The sequence below is a fragment of the Notechis scutatus genome, chromosome 2, assembly GCF_049901735.1.
Source record: "Notechis scutatus isolate UNSWTSFEM ecotype Mainland chromosome 2, rNotScu1.2, whole genome shotgun sequence".
NCBI lineage: Eukaryota > Metazoa > Chordata > Lepidosauria > Squamata > Elapidae > Notechis > Notechis scutatus.
The window spans coordinates 99,227,377-99,252,287 of record NC_142010.1 but is presented as its reverse complement, the minus strand read 5'-3'; the positions used below and the strand labels follow the sequence as shown (position 1 = coordinate 99,252,287).

Genomic DNA, 24,911 nt, shown 5'->3' with positions numbered 1-24,911 from the left:
ATATCTATATTTATATTTATATTTATATCTATATATGTGTGTGGATCTTTGGTTATTCGGGTTTTCTCCCACGTAAAATTGGAAGTATTTTGGCGACATTTCGACGAAATCTCGTTCGTCATCTTCAGGCTTGTGTCTTCGGCTTTGTGCTTCTTGGAGTAATGTGAGCTTGCAGCTGTTTCTTCTTTTAACTGCCAGTGGGAGTGTGACTTGACTGGGTGGGAGCTTGGCTGTGTTCTGATTGGGTGGGGCTGTGTTCTCATTGGTTGGGGGCCTGGTTGTGATCTGATTGGTTGGGGGGTTGCCTGTGTTCTGATTGGCTGGGGGTGTATTCTGTTCAGGTGGGGGGGTTGGCTGTGTTCAGGTTAGTCTTAGTTGTTGGGGGATTTGAGCTGGTGAGCTGTGATTCTGTTGTTTGGCTTTGTGGTCATGCCACATCTTCATATTGGGCGTCAGTTCGCTTCATGTATGGGTCGGAGGGGTTTGAAGTGGGTAGTGATGCAACTGCGGTACGGCTTCTGGTCTGTGGTCATGTCTCATCATCTGTGTGGGTGTGAATCTGCTTTCTATGTGGAAGTGTGGTGGTAGCATCTTGTGTGGCCTTCGTGGGTGTGGGTCTGGTGTTATTCTTCATGTTAGGTACTTGTTTGTTAATGAGGGCGGGTTTCCAAATGGCTGGTAGGCGGGAGGTATCATCTCATTTATTCATGCTGTGTGGGCGTTTTTCTATCTCTATGGCTTCTCTGATTATTCTGTTGTTGAAGTGTTGAGTTTTGGCGATAGTTCTGGTATTTTTAAAGTCAATCTCATGTCCTGTGGCTTTGAGGTGCTGGACCAGGGAAGAGGTCAGTTCTTCTTTTTTGATTGAGTTCTTGTGTTCTTCAATGCGTGCACTAATTCTTCTGTTGGTTTGTCCGATGTATGTGTTGGGGCAGGCGGTGCATGGGATTTCGTATACTCCTTGGTTTTCTAACTCGATTCTGTCTTTAGAGTTTCTTAGGATGGTGGATATTTTTCTGTTTGTGCAGAATGCTGTCTTAATGTTGTATTTTTGGAGGATGTTGCTGATTTTGTCTGTAGTGCCTGTTATATATGGGAGGAGGGCTTTGTCGTTCTCTTGTTATCTTTCTTGGATTTTGGTTGGGGTTTGTTTTTGGATTAGGTGGGTAATCTTCTTTCTTTGGAATCCATTGGCTGTTAGTACGTTAGTGAGAGTGTGTAGTTTGATTTTTAGGTGTTGTTCGTTGGCTAAGCATTTTGTTCTGGAGATGAGTGTCTCGGCTACGGAATTGATCTGTGCTGGGTGGTGGTGTGAGAGTGCGTGTAGATAGCGGTTTGTATGTGTTTTCTTCTGGTTGATGGTATGTCCTAGGGAGCCATTGGATTTTTTTGTATACTAAGACATCTAGGAAGGGAAGTTGATTGTTAGCTTCTGTTTCCATGGTGAATTGTATTTTTGAGTGTAGGCTGTTGAGGTATGTGAGGAAGTTGTTCAGTTTTTCTTTCCCGTGTGGCCAGATTATGAAGGTGTCATCTACGTATCTGAGCCAGAGTTTGGGTTTGTGATAATATTTTTCTGGCTCACCAGCTCAAATCCCCCAACAACTAAGACTAACCTGAGCACAACCAAGCCCCCGCCTGAACAGAACACCCCCCCAGCCAATCAGAACACAGCCAACCCCCCAACCAATGAGAACACAGCCAAATTCCCAACTAATGAGAACACACCCCCACCCAATCAGAACACACCAAACCCCCACCCAATCAAGTCACACCCCCACTAGCAGTTAAAAAGAAGAAGCAGCTGCAAGCTCACATTACTCCGAGAAGCACAGAGCCGAAGACACAAGCCTGAAGATGATGAATGAGACTTCATCGAAACGTTGCCTAGATACTTCCAATCTTACACGGGAGAAAACCCGAATAACCAAAGACACACACACACACACACACACACACACACACAACACACACACATATATATATATATATATTTTAATTTTCTGTCACGGTATTACATGTGGATGGTATTCGGCTTTGTTCGTGGTCATCACACGTCATTATAGTCTGAAGCAGCGAAGTTGTAGCAACTTTTCAGCAGAATCTCATTTGCCATCATCAGTGCTTTGCATTTGTGTTTGCTTCAGTGAGTCAGACTTTTACAGTTTTACACAAACAACTGTAAAAGTTTGACTCACAGACGAACACAATACAGAAGCCTGATGATGGCAGATGAGATTCTGCAAATGTTGCTACAACTTTCAAAGCACAACTATAATGACGTGGGAAAATACCTGAACAAAGCTGAATACCATACATGTAAGTACCTGTGAAAACTTAAGAATGAATATATATATATATATATATATATATATATATATATATATATATATATATATATATATATATATATATATATATATATATATATAATATATAAATGAACATTATCTGCCACAGATTTCTATAGTGTTTTCATCTATTATTGCTTAACAAATTCTTTCATTAGCATTTGTATATTGTTTTTTCCTAGTCTAGTACATATTTGATAATTATGATTTTAAACATGCTAGTAACAAGATTGTGGCAGGTTTACTAAACTATTTAGAGCAATAATAATGAAAAAATTTGGTGCTCCCCAAACAGAAAATAGGGTGAAGTTGTGTATGTCTCAGAGGCCCCAAACAAACTATCCATGAAAAAATCAAAGCTAAGACATTATTGTTATAGAATTATACACTGTATGTAGAGAATGAAGAGAAAAATGTTCACCAAAGAAAGCAGAGTTAAATGTAATCCGAAGCAAAGCAAATCTAAGATGGTAGAGTATAAGAATATGAATTAAGATTCCAGGAACATGTTAAGTATAAATACATTAAAATGTAAAAACAACTCACATAACAACAATAGGAATGGGTGAGCAAAGCTAAAATTCAATATGATGGAAAATAGATTATACTAAACAATTACTTTAAAACACACATAAACACAAACAAACAATATGGCTTAAATAAATTTAAGACAAACATAAATACATCTCTAAAAGGGACTTTTCAATCATCAGATACTTGACAAAAAAAGAGTTTAAATGAAGACATTTTTCCTACTGAAAGGTTGAAATAAGATCATTCTGATTCTATTCTACAACCTTATTTAACTGTTCTGTAATTTTTAAACAAAAGAAGGATATATTTGAACAGAAAAAATAGCACAAAAGGCTAAATCAACATGGCTTTAAAATGAAGTCAGCTAAATCAATTAATAAACTTTGGCATAGCAATATATAATTTGTTAATTGTTCTTTGGCTGTAAAAGTTACAATATAATACATAATGAGAATGTAATGGATACTTTATCTGGGTTTTAGTAAAGCATGCCATATACAGTACTATACAATATCTTATGGTTAGAAGGCCAACATAAGATGTCTTGGACAATTAATACAATCAAATGGATCAAAAACTGGCTATCTAACCGTTTTAAGAGGGTAATCGTAAGTGGCAGTCCATCTAGTTGGGGAGAGATTTCCAGTGGGATCCAGGGATCGCAATTCGGTCCCATTTTGTTTTATATCTTTATAAAAGATCTGGAAGACAAAGTAGAGAATATGCTAAATAAATTTTTTAGATTTGACTACTTAGGGAATGGTGAGCAAAACTAGAACTAACATAGTAGTTGTAAATCAAGTAACTCTAAATGTCTCTGAAATTGGATGATAGATTTTACATTCCATTATTTCTAAACATAGAGACAGAAGAAGGTAACAGAACATAAGAAACTCAACAGAAGGAAAAAGAATGTGACTTTGCTACATAGATCTGTGTCCTCCATCAAATATCTTTATGCTAATAGTACAGATCACATGACAAAATAGAAGAGACTACACAATCTCACATGAAGCCTGATTATAAGTACTAAATATATAAGAACTTGGGAAAAATGAAAATAAAGAACGTGAAAGTCAAGTACAGGAGATTCAAAACTAAATATGGAGGAATAAGTTCCTTTAAAGCCAATGGTAAAACTTGCTGAAATATTGAAGTGGCAGTTCTTAACATACAAATTCCTCTGGCAAATACTCAATATAATAGTCTTCGAACTATGTTTCCAAGTTATTTCCATGCAGGGTTAGCACAGAAAAATGGCACACTTAGAACAAAACAAAATGGAAATTCATAAAAAAAAAACATGGCAGGAGATTTTCCACATGAAGACACTGGAAATTCAAACTGTATATTATAATTTAATTCAGCAAATCAATGCATACATATTTTTGGGGTAGATTTATTGTGTTTTCAGATCTGAATTAAGAGTTTTAATTGAAACAAACACAAAAACTGCATATTATTACACAGAAATTGTATAACAAATAAGAGCAGAATGTGAGGTAAAATAAACTTTGTTGCACTTGCCATAATGTCTTTTATAATGTTATATTATGTTATATCATTGATTTTATAGTGATTTCTTTGTTTCATTATTGTGAGGCATCCAAAATTATTTTAATTTTATTTGGCATTCTTGGACTGTTTCCCAGTATTTCCCTTTTCTTAATATAGTTCTTTTAATATTAACAGATTTGATATCATTAATTTTAAAAGAGAATTTCTCATTAGAAATCCATTCTATGTGCAAGACTCTGATTTTACTTGCCTATTCTTACATTTTAGGACTGGGTATGTTAAATTGTGTGATTCCAGTCCTTAAATATCATGAATTAACAAATGTTCCCTTTGTGCAAGGCAATGTTTAATATGATGTTCTGTGTGCTATCTCATTGTGCTATATACTAAAAAAAGAAACCCTTATTATAACTATGCAAAATGTTGGATTTTAAAAGAGTCTAGGAGTACTCGTATAATATCTTAAAGCAGTTATATCTTTTCCCAGGAAATAAACTGCTTTTGGTGTTCTTGGTGCTCCCACGGCTGGGTTGTTTCTTTGTAGACATCTCACTAGCCAGCTAGATAATAGTGTGAGTGAGTGGGGGAGTTTGGTAGGGGCAGAAAATAGTACTCTAATTAAGCAACTGCCAAGGAGAAAACTACACTCTTCCAAAACCAGCAGGGCAAACTACTGCATAAAAATAGGTAGCAAACTTCACAAACACTTGCATTGATGATGCTATATAGTTAGGTAATTAAATGTCTGTAAGCAAACAACCAAGTGCAAAGAACATAAAGAATTTCACAATTGACCCCCGAGCTGCATATATTATCTTCTATTGAAAGATCTACCAGTTTTAGGTGTCCCCAATAGGTTCTGGATGTATGCCTATAGATGCTGCAAAGCACTTTCCTCCCCATGAAACTGAAGTACTTCATAGCTCATGTACTAATCTTCAACACTAGGCTGCTTCAGTTTATTAGACTATTACATATATTTTAGCAGACATTTCAGTAACACATATGCTATTTTTAATGGTTTTCCTTTCATTCAAATGGTAGCATTCTCCCAACTGTCCAATCCAAAGAAAATAAAATGAAGAAAACTGTATTCTATACAGATACTGTCATCTTGATGGAATGGAAATCAGCTCTTGAGATTAAGTTTGAAAATATCTTTCCTTTGGTAAAGTCTGCTGCAATCACCATATAGTGCTGATGTTCTCAGTGTTTGCACATTCAGCTGAAAATTCTGGTTTAGATGATTAAACTTAGGGTACTATAGAATCAGATTTGGCCAATGTATGAATACCAAGTCAATTAGGTTGCTTTAGAACACTTTTGTGGCTCCTTGAGATGAGATATCTCTCCAAAATAATTTGAAAGAAGCTTAAAATATTGTAAGACTTTAAGAGAACTTCAGAACTACTGAGCAGTTCAGAAAGGCATGGACCTTCTGAATGCTATTTCTTTATTGAAGTTTTGTTTCATCACTGCATACCTGGATGGGATGATGAGGTTGGGGGAAGTAATGGAATGACTAAAATTTAGGGCTCTGCATTAGTGGTGGGACTCATTTTTTTTTACGACCGGTTCTGTGGGCGTGGCTTGGTGGGTGTGGTAGGGGAAGGATACTGTAAAATCTCCATCAGAGGTGGCATTTCCCAGTTCTCCGAACTACTGAAAATTTTCGCTACCAGTTCTCCAGAACTGGTCAGAACCTGTTGATTACCACTCTGCTGTGCATGATGTGGAAATGCATCAGATGCATCAAATACTCTTTTTCTGGCCTCTGTATGACACTAAATCCCCCAAATGTTGCTGTTTAAAAGTCTCATTAATCTCTACAGAGGAAGATTTTTGAGTATATTTGCAAATCAAAATATTTACCATAATTGCTTTCTACAGGATTCCTACAGGATATATTTACTTATCACGTAATACTTCTGAATCTACCTGTGCAAAATTTGACATGATTTCTTGCCATAGTGCAAATCTATAACATTATTTTTATAGACATTGCCCCTCAAGAGAGAACATTAATTAACATATTCTCCAAAACATTTAGAATTCAGTTTAGAGATGTAAAGCTTATGTCAACAGGCACTTTGTAATTTGGATTCCAAAGGATGAAGTCATAAATTAAATATTCATCTATACTATTTTTAGTTTTTTTGTTTTTCTAAATATTTATAAATAATAAATATAGAGTTTATCTCTACATAAAATCTCTACAGAAATGCAGAAATTTTGAATTAAACTCAATCTTCTTCCTTCCTTTCTTTAATTTATATAGTCACCCATCTAACAAAAGAAATTCTGGGTAGCACATAACAATGAAATAAAACAACAATGTAAAAATCCATATTAATAAATATCATTAAAAAAATCAAATATACAAACTCTATGTGATGTGAGAGATAACAGTGGCAACCTCAACAATAGAGGCATCTCAGCCAGTCTCCTGGGAGTCCCAGGCCTGATAACATAACCAGTCTTGAAGGCCTTTTGGATATCAAAATGGATATACATAAACTAATTTTGAAGCAAAGGATATTTCTTAAGGCAGGGACCATTTAGAGAAGGCATGTGTTCTAGGACCCACCAAACGTAGGTTCCAAGTTGATGGGACTCTCTCTGCTAGATCTAATGGGGACAAGATGATAAGAATGGAGAGAGATAGTCCCTCAGATATAGATATACTTTCTTTTGATACTTATTTTATTAGAGCAATTACTAATTGTGATATTGAATAATAATCACACAACCTCAGTAATTATCTTTTTATTCATAGATACCATTTTTAAAATAAAAATATACCTCTGTTTTAAGCAAAATAAAAAGTATATAAGAAAACTAAATAATAATAATAATAAAATAAGCACAGACTACTGTTGATATATTTCTTAAAACAAGGAAATGAATATCTCTCTATCTATGTTTGTAGACCTCTATATGCTGTATCATTGTTAAACAAAGCTATTTGTTTTTTTTAAATCATATTTTAGCCAATTTATAAAATGTTCTACAGGTAGTCCTTGACTTATGATCAAACATGGTTACAATGGCCTTGGAAATGGGGCTTTATTGACTTTCAAACACTTTCAACTGATGTAAAATGTCACACTGCCACTCTGTGACTATGTTTTAAGTGCTTGATAGTTGGCTTACATTTATGACCAGTTGCAATGGTTACATGACAGTGATTTGCTATCTTTGGGGGAGAGAATGGATTCCGACTTAAAAGCCACACGATCTGTTTAATGCCATGTGATTTGCATAACAACTGCCATGAAAATAGTTGAAAAAGCAGGTCTAATCACAGGATGCCATGACTTACTGATTAACAACATGGCTGAAATTTTGCTGCCCCTTATGATTGTAAATTGAGTATTGACTGTATTCCATAAAATCCCAAACATCAATCTAATAGGAAGAAGATCTGATTTACACAGAACACTATAATTGATTTTTTAAAAGCTGCATTCATTTTTAAGTTTGTAAAAGAGCCAAGTTCCCAATTAACTGTTATTCTTTTTAAATTAGGCGGTTTTCACTCCATTCTTTTTATATTTCCTTCTTCCATTGTTTTATTTCAGAATTTACATACTATTTTTCTACCCTGAGATCCTCACATTACTGCTTTGTTTATTATATTCTTTTGTAAGAATATGGTATAGAAGGCAATTTCTCAACCTAGCGGCTTCTAGCATTTTCAAACCTCAACCAGCCATTGTTGTGCCAAAATAAAAAGAATGAAAGTAAGCAACATTTTGGTAGGGAGTGATACAGAAACAGGGTTTTTATTTTGTTTCATTTCGGCCTTTTATGCTATTTTGTTTGTATTTCATGTGGCTATTGTATTTCATGTGACATTAATAAAACATTCTAAGCCGGGAGCTTCCGGTTTGTCGGCTTCCGAGCGGCAGGGATTTGCGAAGCTGCGCGATCCCTGCCGCGCTAGTTGTTTGGGGCTCCGACCCACACGGGTACGGAGCTAGGCTGCCCTGCAGGGGCAGCTGAAGGTAGGGGGATCCGGAGAAGGGACTGGGGTGTTGCAGACCCCCTCCCTGGCCGGCAGAACCCCTTTTCCCAGGACGGTGCAGCAGCGGTCCGTAATGGCCGCCACAAAGAAGCTGGCAGCCGGGTAAGAATGCGCAGGAGGAAGTGGAGAAAGTGATTGAGAGGAGAAAGTTTTTCTTGGCTCCTAGGACTCTAAGACATATTTAATGAAATTCCTGAAAAGTATGACTTTCTGAATAATACCTGCCAGAAGAGGAAAAAGCGGCTGCTTGAAGGTGCTGAAAGGATAGCTTTCCTCTTTTCCTACGGAATAAATAACTGGATATTAAGAAACCTATTTTTTAGGTGGAAATTGGTTTTAAGCGATGAGTGGAAGAGAGAGGATTAAAAGAAAATATTTGTATGCTAAGATTTGTTGGAGCAGATGCCTTAAGGATTTGAAGACTAGAATATATTGTAATAAGATTTTAAACAGATTTGGACTTTCTTTCTCTTTGATTGATATTACCCCAGAAGGAGAAAGTGAGAACTCTGCCTTGGTTTGGACTGATTGATAACTTTGGGACTGTTTTATTTTTTTATTTTCTTTTGAATATTCTGGTTGTTGTAAGAAGAAAGAAGGAGAAAAGAAAAGAAAAGATTTATAATGGCTCTTTCTGTTGAGGAACTAAGAAATGGTGTGGAAGAAGCTTTCCTTTTCTTAGAAATGGCGCTTACTAATTATCAACAAAAATTACAACAGATGAAGACAGCAGAGGAACAAGAAAGAAAGGAAGGAGCCATCTTTAATGAATCTCAGAATTTGATCCAGAAAAAGGAAGAGAGAAAGAAAAGAAGAGAAAAGAAGAAAACTAAAGGATTTAAGGACTTAAGATCTAAAAAAATATTTAAGAAAGGGAAAAATAAAGTGCAAAACCAATATGATGATTGTAAACAAAGGGGAAAAGAAATACGACAGAGAAGGGAAGCCGGTAAGGCAGAGGCTAGAAGAAGGGGGGTAGAAAGGTTTGTTGGGAAAAGAAAGAAAGGAAAAGGTGGAGAAAAGCTACAATGTTTTGAAATTAAATGGAAAAAAGGAATTTTTATGGATAATGGATAAAGTATAATTTTTTTTTAAAAAAAAAGATTTTGCAAGGTACATAAGATGAGATGGTAGTATTGCAATGGTTTAAGAGTTGATAAGAGATTAAAATGTTAAAATGTTTAAAAATGATTGGTTTTAAAACTTAATAATAGGAGAGGTTTAGAATATTGTTTTAATTAAAGAGTTTAATAAAATTATGGTATTGATGTTATTATAAAATTTTTATTATAGTATTTTTTTAATATTTGGATTTATTGTCTAATTATGCACTTAATTGTGTTGGATGTATTAGTTAGATAGAATGTACCAAGCAAAATCTGATTGGCTATTAGATATTATTTTAAAGATTAATTTGATTAACTTAGGGGGAGATAGAAAGGCATCATACTCTGATTAATGATTTCAGGAGAAACTGATTTTCTTTTTTTTTCATAAGGGATGAGACAAAGGGATGATAAAAATGGACAAAAGATACAAATATAATGATTTAAACTAAGATGATTAATTAAGGTAGATTTAAGAAGTGTGAAATATGTGGAGAAGTTAATATAGAAGGTTTAGAATGGTAAATAAAATAAGTAATGATATGTAAGATGAGCATGAATATAATTGAAGTCCATGAAGAGAGAGACACCTGGGTCCAAGTTACTTTCCAAAAAGATTTTTTTACGTTTTGTGTGTTGTGTGTATATGTCTTTTTGGGGGAGAATTGGTAAAAACTTGTAGAAATATAGAATGAGAATAATGGTAACTAAGTCAGAAAGAATCAGATGAAATAATAATAATGATATTGAATAAGAGTAAAGAGAAGTAAAGAGAAATTGAATAAGAGGTTTTGGTATATTATATGGAAATGGTTTAAAACAGAATCATAATTTATCTGACTTGTTAAATTTACAATGGAAAAAGGTTTAAACATGTAATGAATAATGATAATTTGTGTGTTTTAAAAATTAATAAAACTTGTTTTTTTTTTAAAAAAAAAAACATTCTAAGCCGTTACTGGAGAAATGCTCTTGTCTTCTGTTTCCTGCTTGGTTGTCAATTAAGAAGAAGTCTTGTGTTCTAAAGGTTCTATGATTCTTAGAAAATGATTGTCATCATTATAAGCAAGGATGAGCAAAAGTATTTGCAAAGGTGCTTTTTTCAAGAGGTAAGTGGACTTTCTTTGTTCTTCCTTGAAGACATTTCGCTTCTTATCCAGTTCTGACAGTCAGAATGGAAGAAGCTTTTTACATGAGAAGCAAAACGTCTTCAGGGAACAACAAAGAAAGTCCACTTGCCTCTTGAAAAAACACCTTTGGGATAATTATAACTTGAATGAGAATTTCCATAGACATTGAGCAAAAGTTTTCATCTTTTTGATTTCTGGAAAGCAGTGTCTCCTTTGCCAACCGAGACATTTGCTGTTTTGCCTTCTGTTGCATATTGCAGAACACTATTTTTGCCTGTCCTTCTGCATAAGTCCTTTTTTCCAACTTCTATCTGACAAAAATAATGACCAAGCCAGCCAAAATTTCAGAATGTTAATTTGGGTAGAAAACTATTGTCTCTCCAGCAATTGCCCCCCTTGCTCTAAAATATTAGACAAAAAAACAAAAAACTACAACTCAAACTCATTTGCGAGAACAACACTCACTGACACTTTGAACATTCATAGTAATAAAAAGGGAGATGTAAATTGTAATTAGTATTTTAATTTTTATATGTATTTTGGGAGTCTAATTCACCGGAGGAAATAGAATTTTCCTCAGAGTTAGTATTTGTAGCATATACTGAATATTATGGAAAATATTTTTCAATATTTTGAAAATACTAAAATACATGAAATGGGCTAGACACCCAAAGAAATACAGATCTAGGTACAGTTCTAGCCATAAGTTATTTAAAGTTCTTCTATTAATTTTAATTTAATTCAATTTAAAGGTACCTACTTAAATCAGATTAACTGAATATAAATCTCTCCAAACTCCATGAAACTTAACTTTTTAAATAAACATGATTATATTGTGTAGTATATTTTAATTAACATAATTTATCAATGTTTTCTAGATTCTTTTCTTGTGAAAAGCCACTAATGAAAGCACTATATCATTTATATTGAAAATTGATGAATGCTAGCATATCCTTCTCTTCCCTGCCTCTCTATACTGCATAATCTATTTTAATAAAACTATAAATATAGAAGCTAGATAAGGCTAGCAAAAGAGATGTCTATGCTATTTAGTTGGTCATTATGCAATTTACCTTTGTCCACTTGTAATCAAATAAAATTATCACAAAACCACTATTATAATACTGGGGCTAGAAAAGAAGGAATTAAAAAAAGTCTAATCTGGAATTATACAAACTTCAATATATTTCTGATCTCTTTTCCTTAATTTTCATGCAAATACTGATAAAGAGTTTGGATTTAAAACATTATTTATAAATTCAAGTTTTATATACATACAATTTTACAGAAATATATATCATCTGATTTATTCTGTACTTCGATGGAACTAGATTTTCACCGATATCTTTAGCGTAAAAATATATTGTTAACATGCTAGCCTGTAAAATAAATAAATGAATACACACACACACATTTTTCTCATAAGATTTCATGCAGCTCTTTAGCATTTTTAGCCATCATTTTGGATTGTAAAAGTCTTCAAATATCACCCTGAAATATGATAAAAAAATGGAATGTGCAAGGTATAGATCTTGGAAATCAGCCTTGAGGAAAGAAAGTTCCATTAAAATGACAATGTAGGCTCCTAATGCATTAAAAGATGATTTTTCGAGATGATTATTTGTAGATCAAATAAGTATTACTTATTTTGTCATCAGATAAAGTCACTTTCTTATAACACTACTTTTTTTGCCTAACATGTAACTCTTGACCATTTCTGATTTGGAGTACTAACTAGAATCAAGTGAATTGGATGGTTCTATTCAGAAGCAAAACTGTGAGGAACACTTCCAAGAAATAAGTTAATTCTTATTATAAATTGCTTGTGTGTGTTTGTGTCTTATTTACCTACTGCAAATGGTTTTTTAATGTTGCTTTTACTATTGGTTATTATCTGTATTGTGTCTGTCTTAAAAACCATCCAAAGAACAATGTGATTAGATAGCATAAAATGGTAAATGAATTTAAAAATATACATATTCATATGCAGGAATTGAGCACACACCAGAGGTGTGAAAAAAGGGAAAAAACAATTCTAACTAAACAAATGTTTGCCTTGTTTTTGTTTTTTTAAAAATTAAACTTCAGCATGATTGCTTTGAAATGGGCTTATTTGACCTCTTATGTAATGAAAAACTGTAGATCAGTTTTCATTTATATTTTCATTAGACTGGACAATCCTCCAGCTATAAATAAGGGTACATTTTCATTGCATTGGAGCTTCTGATCACCTGGAAAACCCTATCTTAAAAGCCAAGATGTTATTCTCTTATTCCTATGTGACTTGTTTGGCAGACACTATTGCTTCTGAAAGGCCTGTTAGGAAGAAAATGAATTATCTAACATTGCAACTGGGAGAGGACACTCTATAAACTTCCAATTTCAATATACCTTGTTGACATCCATTCGTAATTTTTCATTGTTAGCACTGGCAGCTCTTTCTGCTGCTTTCTTCTGGTGCTGTGGTCCCTTCCCAAAAAAGATGTAGTTCACAAAGGCATACTCCAGAAGAGCCATGAATACAAAGACAAAGCAGCCCATCAGATACATGTCAATGGCTTTCACGTAGGGAATTTTGGGTAGTGTTTCTCGCAGATGGGTATTAATGGTTGTCATTGTCAGCACTGTTGTAATCCCTGTAAAACAGCACAAAACCCCAAGTTAGTATGCATTTATGTTTCCTCAGTTTATCTGTGTATAGGCATATATGTATTTTTCCTGTTAATGTGCAAAGGTCATTGTAGTATAGGGTGCAACTTGGGTATATTCAGAAAATGAGAGAGGAGTAAAAAGAAGCTTCATTCCTACATTCCTTGTGCTTTCATTTTTTGATTTTGTTGTGGCGGTGCTGAGAAAATTTTAAGTATATTAATTATGCATACCAACATCAAGGAAATGCAGTAAAATTTTGGTTTAATGGTTCAGTTACAATGAATGAATTTACTGCCATTTAATACAGTAATGCTTGGTAAACTGAGGTTGTGTCAATTAAATTGAAGTTTTACTGCAAATGACAGCATTTATATCAATTATGCACAAAAATGATGCAAATTTGGGATAAATTGAGCTCTGTTAAAGCGCAAGGAAAGTTCCTTCTCTGATGATTTGTTAAACAGAGATGTTACCACAGGCAGGATGGAGGCTGCTGTTTTTCCATTTCATATTTGTTATAGTTAAGATATTTTTATGTGTTGTTTTCTGGTTTGATATGTTTGGTTTGATTGTCAGAAAAAAATACCTTGTTTATAGTTTAGGAGTTTGAAATGGAACTCATGGATTCTTGCATTGAAGGAACAGTTGACAGTATGTTTAACATGTATTACATTATAGTAATATTTCTTCTTATAAGCTATTAAGGCATACACCAGTGGCGGATTTGGATCTTTGGATGTATTGGAAGATGCAGAACAAAAAACAATTCTAATAAAATTCAAGGATTCATTACAAAATAAACAGAGAAATTTACATATATTATTTTTAAACTGCAAAACTGCAACTTATATTAAAGCTGTGTAAAAAAAATCAGAACTTTCTTGAAAAACAGTTTTGTTGGGAAGAGTCACTCCAATGTCTGAATTGTGTGCAATGATATGATTGCCATGGTTAGATTAGGATCTGGGAAACCCAACTCAGGACAAAATGAACCATGGTAGCACAGTGGTTAGATTGCAGTACTTCAGGCTACTTCTGCTGCCTGCCTGCAATTTAGCAGTTCAAATCTCACCAGGGTCAAGGTTGACTCAGCCTTCCATCCTTCCGAGGTGGGTAAAATGAGGACCCAATTTTTGGGGGCAATATACTGACTCTGTAAACCACTTAGAGAGGGCTGTACAGCACTGTAAAGTGGTATATAAATCTAAGTGCTATTGCTAAGTGTTAAAGTACAATGTTGATTTCAGGATTTTTGCTGTCTCTTAAATTATTTTGAACTGAAATTGAAGGATTACTGTGTGTACCATCTCATGGTCTTGAAACAGAAATAGAATCAATAAAAAACAAACATTTTATTTATTTTTAAATTTATAAATGGTACCTTAATCCCAAAGAACCAGCAAGGTTAAATATGAAGTGTAGTAAAATATTCTAAAATTGAAATGCACACCAAGTGAAACAAAAAACAACATTAAATACAATTTAATTTAAAATATCTGGGCAAATAAGTAGCTGAAAAAAGTAAAAAATCCCTACAAAACAAAAGTCTGTGTATTCTGATCTGAGATATAATCTAGCTACATTTTATCTCACCAGAAAATAGAAGATAGCATTAAATATATGAATAGGTCAGACAAATATTTATTTATTGGTATAAGATATAAAATTTCTCTTCATCCCTATAGGGAGTATGTGTCTTCCTCAATCTTGGGTCCTCTGCCAGAGACCAAACCAGCTTTCAGATATTATATGGACAATGCATCCTAGATTGTACTGAATATAGTTCCCCTCAGTCCTGACAGATTCAAAATAACAGCAAGCATCTGTGAGATTTCTTGCCTGCGTAACAAGGAATTGTTATTCATAGGTAACAAACCTGAAATAGTAACAGGACAATAATACCTAAGCATATAACTCCTGGCAATTATTCTTTATAGGATTATTTTTGGCAAATTTTGTAACTTGTAGAATTTGAAACAGAAATTATCAAAAAACAACTTAACCCTTAAACAGATAAACAGATAATCAGAGTTGGAAGGGACCTTGTAGGTCATCTGGTCCAACCCCCCATCCAAGTGGGAGACCCTATACCATTTCTGACAAATGGTAGTCCAATCTCTTCTTGAAAGTCTCAAGTGATGACGCTCCCACAACTTCTGAGGGCAAGCTGTTCCATTGGTTGATCATTCTCACTGTCAGAAAGTTTCTCCTTATTTCCAGGTTAAATCTCTCCTTGTTCAGTTTCCATCTATTATTCCTTGTCTGGTCTACAGGTGCTTTAGAAAATAGCTTGACCTCTTCCTCTCTGTGGCATCCCCTCAAATACTGGAAGACTGCTATCATGTCTCCCCTAGTCCTTCTCTTCACTAGACTAGCCAAGCCCATTTCCTGCAACCGTTTGTTGTATGTTTTAGCCTCCAGTCCCCTAATCATCCTGGTTGCTCTTCCCTGTACTTTTTCTAGAGCCTCAACATCTTTTTTATAATGTGGTGACCAAATTAGATGCAGTACTCTAGGTGTGGTCTTATTAAGGCTTTATAGGGTGGTATTATTTATTTATTTATTTATTTATTTATTTGATTTGATTTGCCAATTGTTTACATTTCTGGACTTTCTCAATTGTGCTAATATCAGATACGTAATGTGGGTTCCAGACTGATGAACTGTATTCGAGTATTGGTCTATAAATGTTTTGTATGCTCTGGTTAGTAGTGTGATATTACCAGAGAAAAAGCTACATAAATTAGGTTAACAACTCTTAATGCCTTTTTGGCTATGTAGTTGCAGTGGGCTCTAGCACTTAGATCATTAGAGGTGAGTATTCCAAGGTCCTTTACAGAGCTTGGGTCATCAACAAGATCTTGACTATTCAGCTTGTATTTTATTTTCTGATTTTTTTGCCAATATGTAAGACAGAGCATTTATTTGTTGAGATTTGAAGTTGCCATTTGTTTGACCATTCTGATACATAGTCAAGATTTTTGTAGGGTAGCAGTATTGTCTGTGGTATTGAACAGCTTTACATCATCAGCGAAGAGAACGCAATTGCTGTTAATATGATCACAGAGGTCATTTATGTAGAGTATGAAGAGAGTATTAGTACCTCACTCGATCTCGATTGTATCCCTCTGTTAATGCAATTTAGGATTGCATTAGCTTTTTTGGCTGCTGCTGCATACTGCTGGCTCATATTTAGCTGGGTGGCCACTAGGATTCCAAGATCCCTCTCACAGTTACTCTACCCTACTAGGTAGAGTATTGTTTTATGTTCATCTGATAATGACTGTAAGAAAAGGGCACTTGAATCTTACAGTATTCTTGGGTAAGAAATTCTAGAAGCTACCTTCTATTGAATCAGAAGCTACCCTTCTACTGAATTAGCATATAGGTCTAATTCAGTATTATTTATCCTGATGAGCAGCAGCACCTCAGGTTTTGGGTGGGTCAGAAGGCATATTTATTATATCTTCAATTCCCTTTTCAAACTATCTTTAACTCCCACACCATTCACAGCAGTTTTAAGATAGGGAGAGGTTGCCTTCAGATATAAAGCAAATAGACAAGACAGACAAGGGTTTAGGGTTGGAAGGAAAAGGAAGGGCAGATAGGCCAGTTCTTTAAGGCGGCATCTTATGTCTAATTCAGATCTGCTGATTTTGCTTGGCTAATTGATGGTTTTCTCTAAGAATAATTCTTGTTTTTTTGTCTCATAGCTGGCAGTTGAATTTGAATAGGAGTCTTTTCAGCCTTATTACTTAGTCAGGTCTAGGGTTTTTTATCTGAAGTTGATGTTCCCTCCGTGAAATATGCAAGTTTCCTTTGTAATTTAAGTAATAAAATCACTCAAATGCAATAAGGAATCCAATAAAAATTTTCACATTATCAATAACATAATGCAATACTGTAAAAGTGATCAGGATTAGAACAAAATGCAGTTTGTGTATTTCTGTGTATTTAATTTACAAAAGAACGTGTTTAATTTTTCAGCTGCGATATAATTAGTCAAACATGGAATCTTAAACTGAAGTTGCAATGAAACTATGTGATAATGCTGCATCACACCAGAGTACATTTCATGTAGTCCAGATGAGTTCACATTTCATTTAACTACTTTAGATAACTTGGAACCAATTTACTTAAGTGCAAATGCTGGCCAACAGGAAATTTTCCACTCATACAATCATGCAATTTAAGTATGTTTGTATAGTTAACTTATTCAATGTGAATAAATAAAAAAATACCTACCTAAAGCCACCCTTGCAGCTGACGCATCATAATTAATCCAGAATGATACCCAAGACAGAATAGTGATCAGAATGGAAGGCATGTAAGTCTGCAGAATGAAATAGCCAATGTTTCTCTTAAGTTTAAAACATAGGGACAACCTGGGATAGTAACCTAGAATAAAAACAAAAGGTTTTCAAATGCTGTTTAAAAATCAGTATCATGTAAACAGATAATTCCAGACTATTGTGGCTATTGAGATGAAAATGTCATTAACTTAAGAAAGGAACAAAGAACCTACGCATCTTAACTTATACCTAAAGAACTTTTCAAAAGGCAACAAACAGATGCAGCGAATTTGCACCTTGAGGGTGTGTCAGTACACTGCCTGCTTATTCAAATGGGTGAGATGTGGCAACAGTACTTAGTCATAGCTTTCATAGAACACTTTTTAATAATAAAGAAAAAGTGAAGACTACTATCTGTAGTGTTATTTGGTCACATGTGTAATCAACACCCGGTATGCTTATGCTATTTTTACAGGCTAAGATTCTTAACCTAGAAATACTTTGGTAGCGGAAACCTTGACTGGCCAAGAAGTGTATCAGAAGTCAATCTCTATGGGTTATTCTGTTGATAACTATAGAATATGGAAAATAGTGACTTGGTGTGTAAAAGAGGTAGTAAGAAAGAACATGAATTTCCAAAGGAAAGGATGAAAAATTTAAGTTGTATATTTGTAAAATTAAAAGTATGGGGAAGGATTAGTAGATCTGAAAGAAATGGTGTCATGCCATGGACTAGATTAAATGCATGCATGTGGGGAAGTGAAGGTGAGAGTTTAATTATGAATAAAAGGGTAGAATATACATTTTAGAAACTATTTTGACATCCAAATTGTTACAAAATGTCTATGAGGAATAGGAATCCATAGGTTGGCGATACTTTCATGTTAAACTATAGTGAATAGTGAACAGTGAACAACGAGGATGATCATTGAAATTTAATTTTAGTGAAAGTTTGAGAGAACTGGTGAAGGTCTCAAGGATAATAACTTGCCTCCAGAAGTTGTAAATGCTCCAACACTGGAAATTTTAAGAGGTTGAATAAACATTTGTCTGAAATGGTATAGGGTTTTCTGCCAAAGCAGGGGGTTGGACTAGAAGATCTCCAAGGTGCCTTCCAACTCTGTTATTCTATTCTATTCTATTCTATTCTATTCTATTCTATTCTATTCTATTCTATTCTATTCTATTCTATTCTATTCTATTCTATTCTGAGGTTCTCAGTGTGAACAGGGTTATTATTTTAGTAAATTTACTAAGGAAAAAATTGACATTTAAAGAAGAGAAGGAAATTTTCATGAAAGTAGAATGACTGCATGAAAACCAAAGACAGGTCCAGTTGGAAATTAAATTAAATTTTCTAACAGAATGGATATTAAGTGGAAGTGATGAAAATGGATGTGGAAGCTGCTTTGAACAGACTGAAAAAAATTATGCTGCCTAATGCCATAGAAGTGTATGGAGTTATGAGAAAAGATATGCTAAAAAGAAAAATTGACTGGTGGAATGATGAAGTGTTGTAAATGCAAAAAAAAAAAAAGTTAAAGTAAGATTGCTGCTAAAATGAATATGACAGAAAAGAATTGTATAATATCTGCATAGAGAAAAAAGAGATTTACAAGGAATATAGATAAAGAGAGCAAAGACTGAAAGAGGCAGAGAAAATGCAGGTAATGTAGGAGATGATCAGGCTGAGCCTGAGGGAGGGGAGGTCAAACACATAATATCCTACAAGTAAATTCTGACTGGACAAAATTGTGTGAGGTGGGGGAGAAGAGGGGCAAATTTATCTGGCAAAAGAAAAAAGCAAGAGTAAAATATAAACTAATCAGGATAGTAGAAGCAAGGGAGGACTGACTCTCCCAGACTTTGAGTTATACTATCAGGCTGCAGTTAGTACTTGTATTAAAGATTGGATTAACCTGATAGACAAAAGAATACTGACAATAGAAGGCTTCAATTTACAGTTGGGCTGGCACATATTTCTTTGGGATGAGAAAAACAGATGTCACAATTATTTTCAAAGACACTAGATAAGAAATGCCTTGTTACATGTATGGGGAAAACATCAAAAGAAACCACTATGTGAACATACCTCTCTGACTATCTCCAATGGAGGCACTAATATATCCCAATGCTATGGATTTGAATAAAACAATAAAAAATAAGGAACTTATAACGGATGAAGGTGACCTAAAAATACAGACACAACTAAAAACACAAGGAACTGAAATAGGGTGGTGGCCTAATGTTCAAATTCAAACAAGATATAAAAAAGATAAGGAACAATTTGGATTTTATAATACTGTTCAGGAATTAGATAAAATATTACAAGGATGCGAACAAAAGATGATTACTAAAACGTATGATTGCTTATTGGAATTTAAAATGGAAGAGGAAACGGTTAAGGAGAATAAGATAACATGGGCCAAAAATTTTGGCTGCAGTATTGATCTAGAACAATGGGAACGAATATGGCAAATTAATTATAAATTAATTTTGTCAGTCCCCTACAAGAAAAATATCTATAAAATGTTTTATCGTTGGCACCTTCCACCAACGAGACTAGCTAGAATGTTTCCTAACCTGTCTGCTAAATGTTGGAAGTGCAACCATAGCCAGGAAACATATTTTCACATGTGGTGGATGTGTCCCCAAGCATGAAAGTACTGGCTCAAGATGCAGGCATGTCTAGAAGAGTTGATAGAACAAAAGATTAAGTTTAAACCAGAGACTTTCTTACTGGGAATGTCAGAACCGACATGGGACAAGAAGCATCGGCATCTAATACTACACATTATAACAGCTGCAAGGATAGCTTTTGCCCAAAATTGGAAATTGACAACGGTACCCACAGATTTGACAGTAATCAACAAAATTAACCAATGCACAGAAATGATTAGATTAACCATGCTATTAAAAAATAAGGAAGAAGATTTTTTATAATATGGAATATATGCCAATATAGCCTATATATATATATATATATATATATATATATATATATATATATATATATATATATATATATATAATATATATATATATATATATATATATATATCTCCAATATAATTGGCTAAAAAAAAAAAGGAAAGATCTTTAGTGAAAATGACCAAAGAAACTCTAAAGAATGACATATATGACATGTGTATGTAAATATGTATATATGTAAAGTAATGTACATAAATAAATACGGTAATTTAATAATACAATAAGTAAGGACTTAGTAAACAAGCAATAGATATATTTGTAGTAAATGAATGAATCGAATTGTCACTAAAGATTATGCACACTGTTATGACAACGCTGTAAAATGTGAGAACTTGTTTCTCTTTTTAAAAATGTTTTGAAATCTTGAATAAACAAATAAAAAAGAGTACAAAAACTAAAATAAAAATTTTGAAAGAATAATGTGGTTGTATGCTCGGCAATCAGTTTGCAGATCACATATTTGTTCTTCAACAGTCTTTCTCCCTCTTCCCCTCCCCCCCTCTCTCTCTCTCACACACACACACACTCATGTATCTTTTAACACCTTTCCCTGGCTTTGCCAGTCCTTCTCCTACAAAAATGTAGTTTATTTTATACTAGACAACCTATGACTGGCTGCGTTATCCTTTCAGAGGTATTTCCTTACTTAAACAGAGAAACAGAATGACGATGCTGAGCAAAAAAGCAGTGGGAATAGGAATGACTTCTGACTTCCTGCTGGCTTCTCCATTGATTTTTCTTGTGGGAAGCTTACAGGGAGGTTGGGAAGCATGTGAAATCTACCTCCCTCCCTTCCAATGAATGTATACTTCTGTATACAGGTGATGCCATGTCATTGGTTCAAATCCCACTGATTTGCAGTAAATGTAATTTAGAGTGTATAAAGCAACAAGGAATGCAGATTTGAAAATTAAGTCAAGAATCTAGGCCTGCTGAATGAATGTGCATAGAAAACAAAAGAAATAAAGAGCAAATAAATACACTGAGATGGTTTGGTCACATAAGAGAGTGAATGACAATCTATTTGTAAAACAGATACAGTATATGAAGGAAAAGTGAATGGTTAAGAAGAAAGGGAAGACAAAGGAAGCTATGGCTGTATGAAGTTAGGGGGGAACCTTAAAAAAATGTGAAATTTGAAGAACAAAAGACAATAAATGAATCAGAATATGGAAGTGGTAGAAGTTAGGATATTTTGCCAGGATGGAAAAATGTATAAAGATACAGTGAAAATATGAAATGTTCTTGTGAAAGTTGTTTGCATAAATCAGATTTATTTACTTTCTTATTCTTAACTCATGGCTTTAATTTCTTTGGTTTATTATTTTTAATTCTATTTCTGCACTTGACTTAACAGTACTTACCTTGAGAGGGGGGTAAGTAGCATGACACATTTTTCTGTATCACACACAGACACAGACACACAAACACACACTACTAACACATGAATAACACGCACAACAACCATAGTTCAACACAGCTGCAATAAGGATATGCCAGAAATATGTCCCATTCACATTCCTATGTACTCTGGAGTATTTTTCAGTATCAAATCTAAAACACTGCACAGTTATAATAAACACTCTGCATAGTCATATGAAAAAGCAAAGAAATCTGTAGGAAAATATAAAAAGGCATGGCAAGTGAAAACACAGAAATTGTATCTCATAAATTGTCCGGATCTAAACTTCCATCAAGAGTCCAACTCAGGTCTCAAATGGAGTTTCTAATCCTGCTACTTTCAAAGCTTTGCACTCTGTTTTAAGAACAAACCAAAGGCTGTATTCTACAGATTTGCAATATATAAAAATAATAATTATGATCTGGTTTGATTGGCAATCTGTAAAGTTATTTCTCAATCATACATTATGTAGTAATTTCTTGTTCTGCACAGGACTGCTTATCAAAATAAATAAATAAATAATCCAACTCAACTAGATTTAGATGTCTGAATAATAGAATAGAGGGCAGCTAATGACTACTTTATAGGGAGCCATTAAAGAGTGGAAAGGGATAGTATATTTTACAATAATGAAAATGCCTGGATAAAGTTGATGGTTTTTCTACTTAGCTTTGAGAGGAGAGTACCTCTAGAAGACAGAAAATAGTTTATTAGCTTGGACTGTTAACTGTTCTTTAGAAAGTGCTGAATAAGGCATATAAAGTTATTTTCTGTGGCTCTGCAACATTCTGTATCTAATTCCAAGAAACTCTTCAGAACTCTAAAAGATGTGAACCAAGCATAATTCACAACATTTTAAAGCATCTGCATCTTTTGTCTCAACTGCATAGTTGCCATCTGTAACTGTCCTGGAAAAAGACACCGTTGCTTTAAAGAGTTGCCAATAAGTACTAGGTCCTTTCCCTGGCACATCTTTATATAACTATTGATTAACTTCAGGATGTACTATTTACACAAGCCAACCCTATGCATGTTTATTCAGAAATAAATCTGTTGTTTCAGTAAAATTAATTTGTGGGTAAACTTGCAGAGAATTGAAACTTCAGTCTGCTTCCTACTTCATAGCTATATTCAGAGAACAAATACTATTGTCCATATTGGGTAGAAGCTATAGAAATTTCAATCCATAACAAATGGATGTAATGTAATAGTACACCAATTAATATGTCCAGAGTTAGTTGAAAGCCCAAATTACTTTGTAAACCATACAGTTCACCAGGGGTGGGATTCAAATTTTTTAACAACTGGTTCTGTGGGCATGGCTTAGTTGGTGGGCATGGCTTGGTGGCCATGTTATTGGCTGGGTGTGGCCAACTCAATATCACTCACATTGAGGCATGCATCACCTCACCTGGCCTCTCAAGACTGTGGGGATGCTGCAACAGTTGCAAGTGTGAAAAATGGTCATAAGTCACTTTGTTCAGTGACATTGAAAGTTTGAATGGTCACTCCACACAAGCAAAGTACCAGCAAAGGAGGGGAAAAAACTCCAGAGAAGTTCCTGAGACAGGAAGTCTAGTCCTGCCAAGAATGTAATAAGGGTTAACGGAGAGGCAGTTTCTGTAATGTTTCCTTCCTGCCTTCCTTACAGGATTAGTCCAGTAATTTCTTCTAACAACCGGTTCTCCAAACTGCTTAGAATGTTAACAACCGGTTCTAGCAAATAGGTGCGAACTGGTAGAATCCCATCCCTGCAGTTCACCATTGGGTGATATTAAAACAGTTTAAACAGCTTTACATTGGAGAAGCTTTCTCTTTCTCAATGTCCTCACAAACCTGTTGAGAATTTAGCCTTCTTGGTGACAAGTTGGTAATCCACTATAGAGAACTGTGGCAGTTCAATCTTTGTCACTCCTGTAACTGCATTATCACCTCCGCGCCAGTAAAATTGAATATCATCAATTGTGTAGCCATCTGTAAAAAAAAAGAAGCAGCAAAGATTTAGGATAAAGTTCTCTCACACCACTATAACCGTAATAAGACTAATGTGGTCATTTTATTTGGAACCTTGTAAATATTTACAAAACAAAAGCCCTCTAATGTACATATCCCACATATTTTTCAGTCATGCTTAATTTAAGTATCAGGCAACTGTAAGGTTGAATCCACTTAACGATATAAATTAGAAGAAAGTTGGTGGAAACAAGGAAGTATGCTTCCTCTGTTGTGGCAGGAAATATCCATAACTCCTTGCTTTAGGATATCTGTTTACTCTCATGACTGGTTGTATTTTTCTTGAGGTAGGAGAGTCAGGCATCTTATTTTGCACAGCACAGTTCTATTTTTGAAAGGCTGTCAAAGGAGCTCCTTGTATGAAGGCCTCCTGTATGTCAAGGATTTCTTAGTTCAAGTCAGTATAAATTAAAGGTAAAGAACCATAAGGAGGAAAAATACAGGTTACTCTGCCCACAATCTGGAGTTTGATTCTAATGACTCGAGGTTGGCTCAGCCTTACATCCTTCTGAGGTCAATAAAATGAGGACTCAGATTGTTGGGGGCAATATCTGACTATGTAAACCAAAGAGTGCTGTAAAGCACTATGGGGCTGTACATACTTCAAGTTTAAGTCCTATTGTTATGGCCTGTTATTGATTAATCAGCAGATATAAAGCTGACTTCCTTTTTTGGCAATGTTAAATTATCCTCCACTCAACCTTAAAGCACATTAATATTTTGCCATTCTTTTCATTGGGAATGTAGTTTTTCTACATCATTTTTTGCAGTTTTTATTGTCTTTTCAATTGATTTATCGCTCATCAGACGATAGTAACAGAACTGGGAATATGAGGAACAGAACTGGGAATTCAGAACTGGGAATATGAATAAGAACAGAATTGGGAATATGAAT

At 34.4% G+C, this 24,911-nt stretch overlaps 1 protein-coding gene across 4 annotated transcripts in view; it reads right to left on the bottom strand.

The window, feature by feature from the left end:
- The window catches only part of GABRB2 (gamma-aminobutyric acid type A receptor subunit beta2), a 154,658-nt gene that overhangs the window by 18,807 nt on the left and 110,940 nt on the right, over nt 1-24,911 (bottom strand). For 3 of the 4 annotated variants that reach the window (XM_087955503.1, XM_087955502.1, XM_026681638.2), the window contains 4 exons: nt 23,840-23,977; nt 17,564-17,716; nt 13,058-13,302; nt 3,476-3,586 (listed from right to left, as the gene is read on the bottom strand). In XM_087955503.1, the coding sequence (XP_087811629.1) occupies nt 3,476-3,586; nt 13,058-13,302; nt 17,564-17,716; nt 23,840-23,977 (647 nt within the window). The remainder of the gene's footprint in view (nt 1-3,475; nt 3,587-13,057; nt 13,303-17,563; nt 17,717-23,839; nt 23,978-24,911) is intronic. The other variant, XM_087955504.1, reaches the window with a different exon arrangement.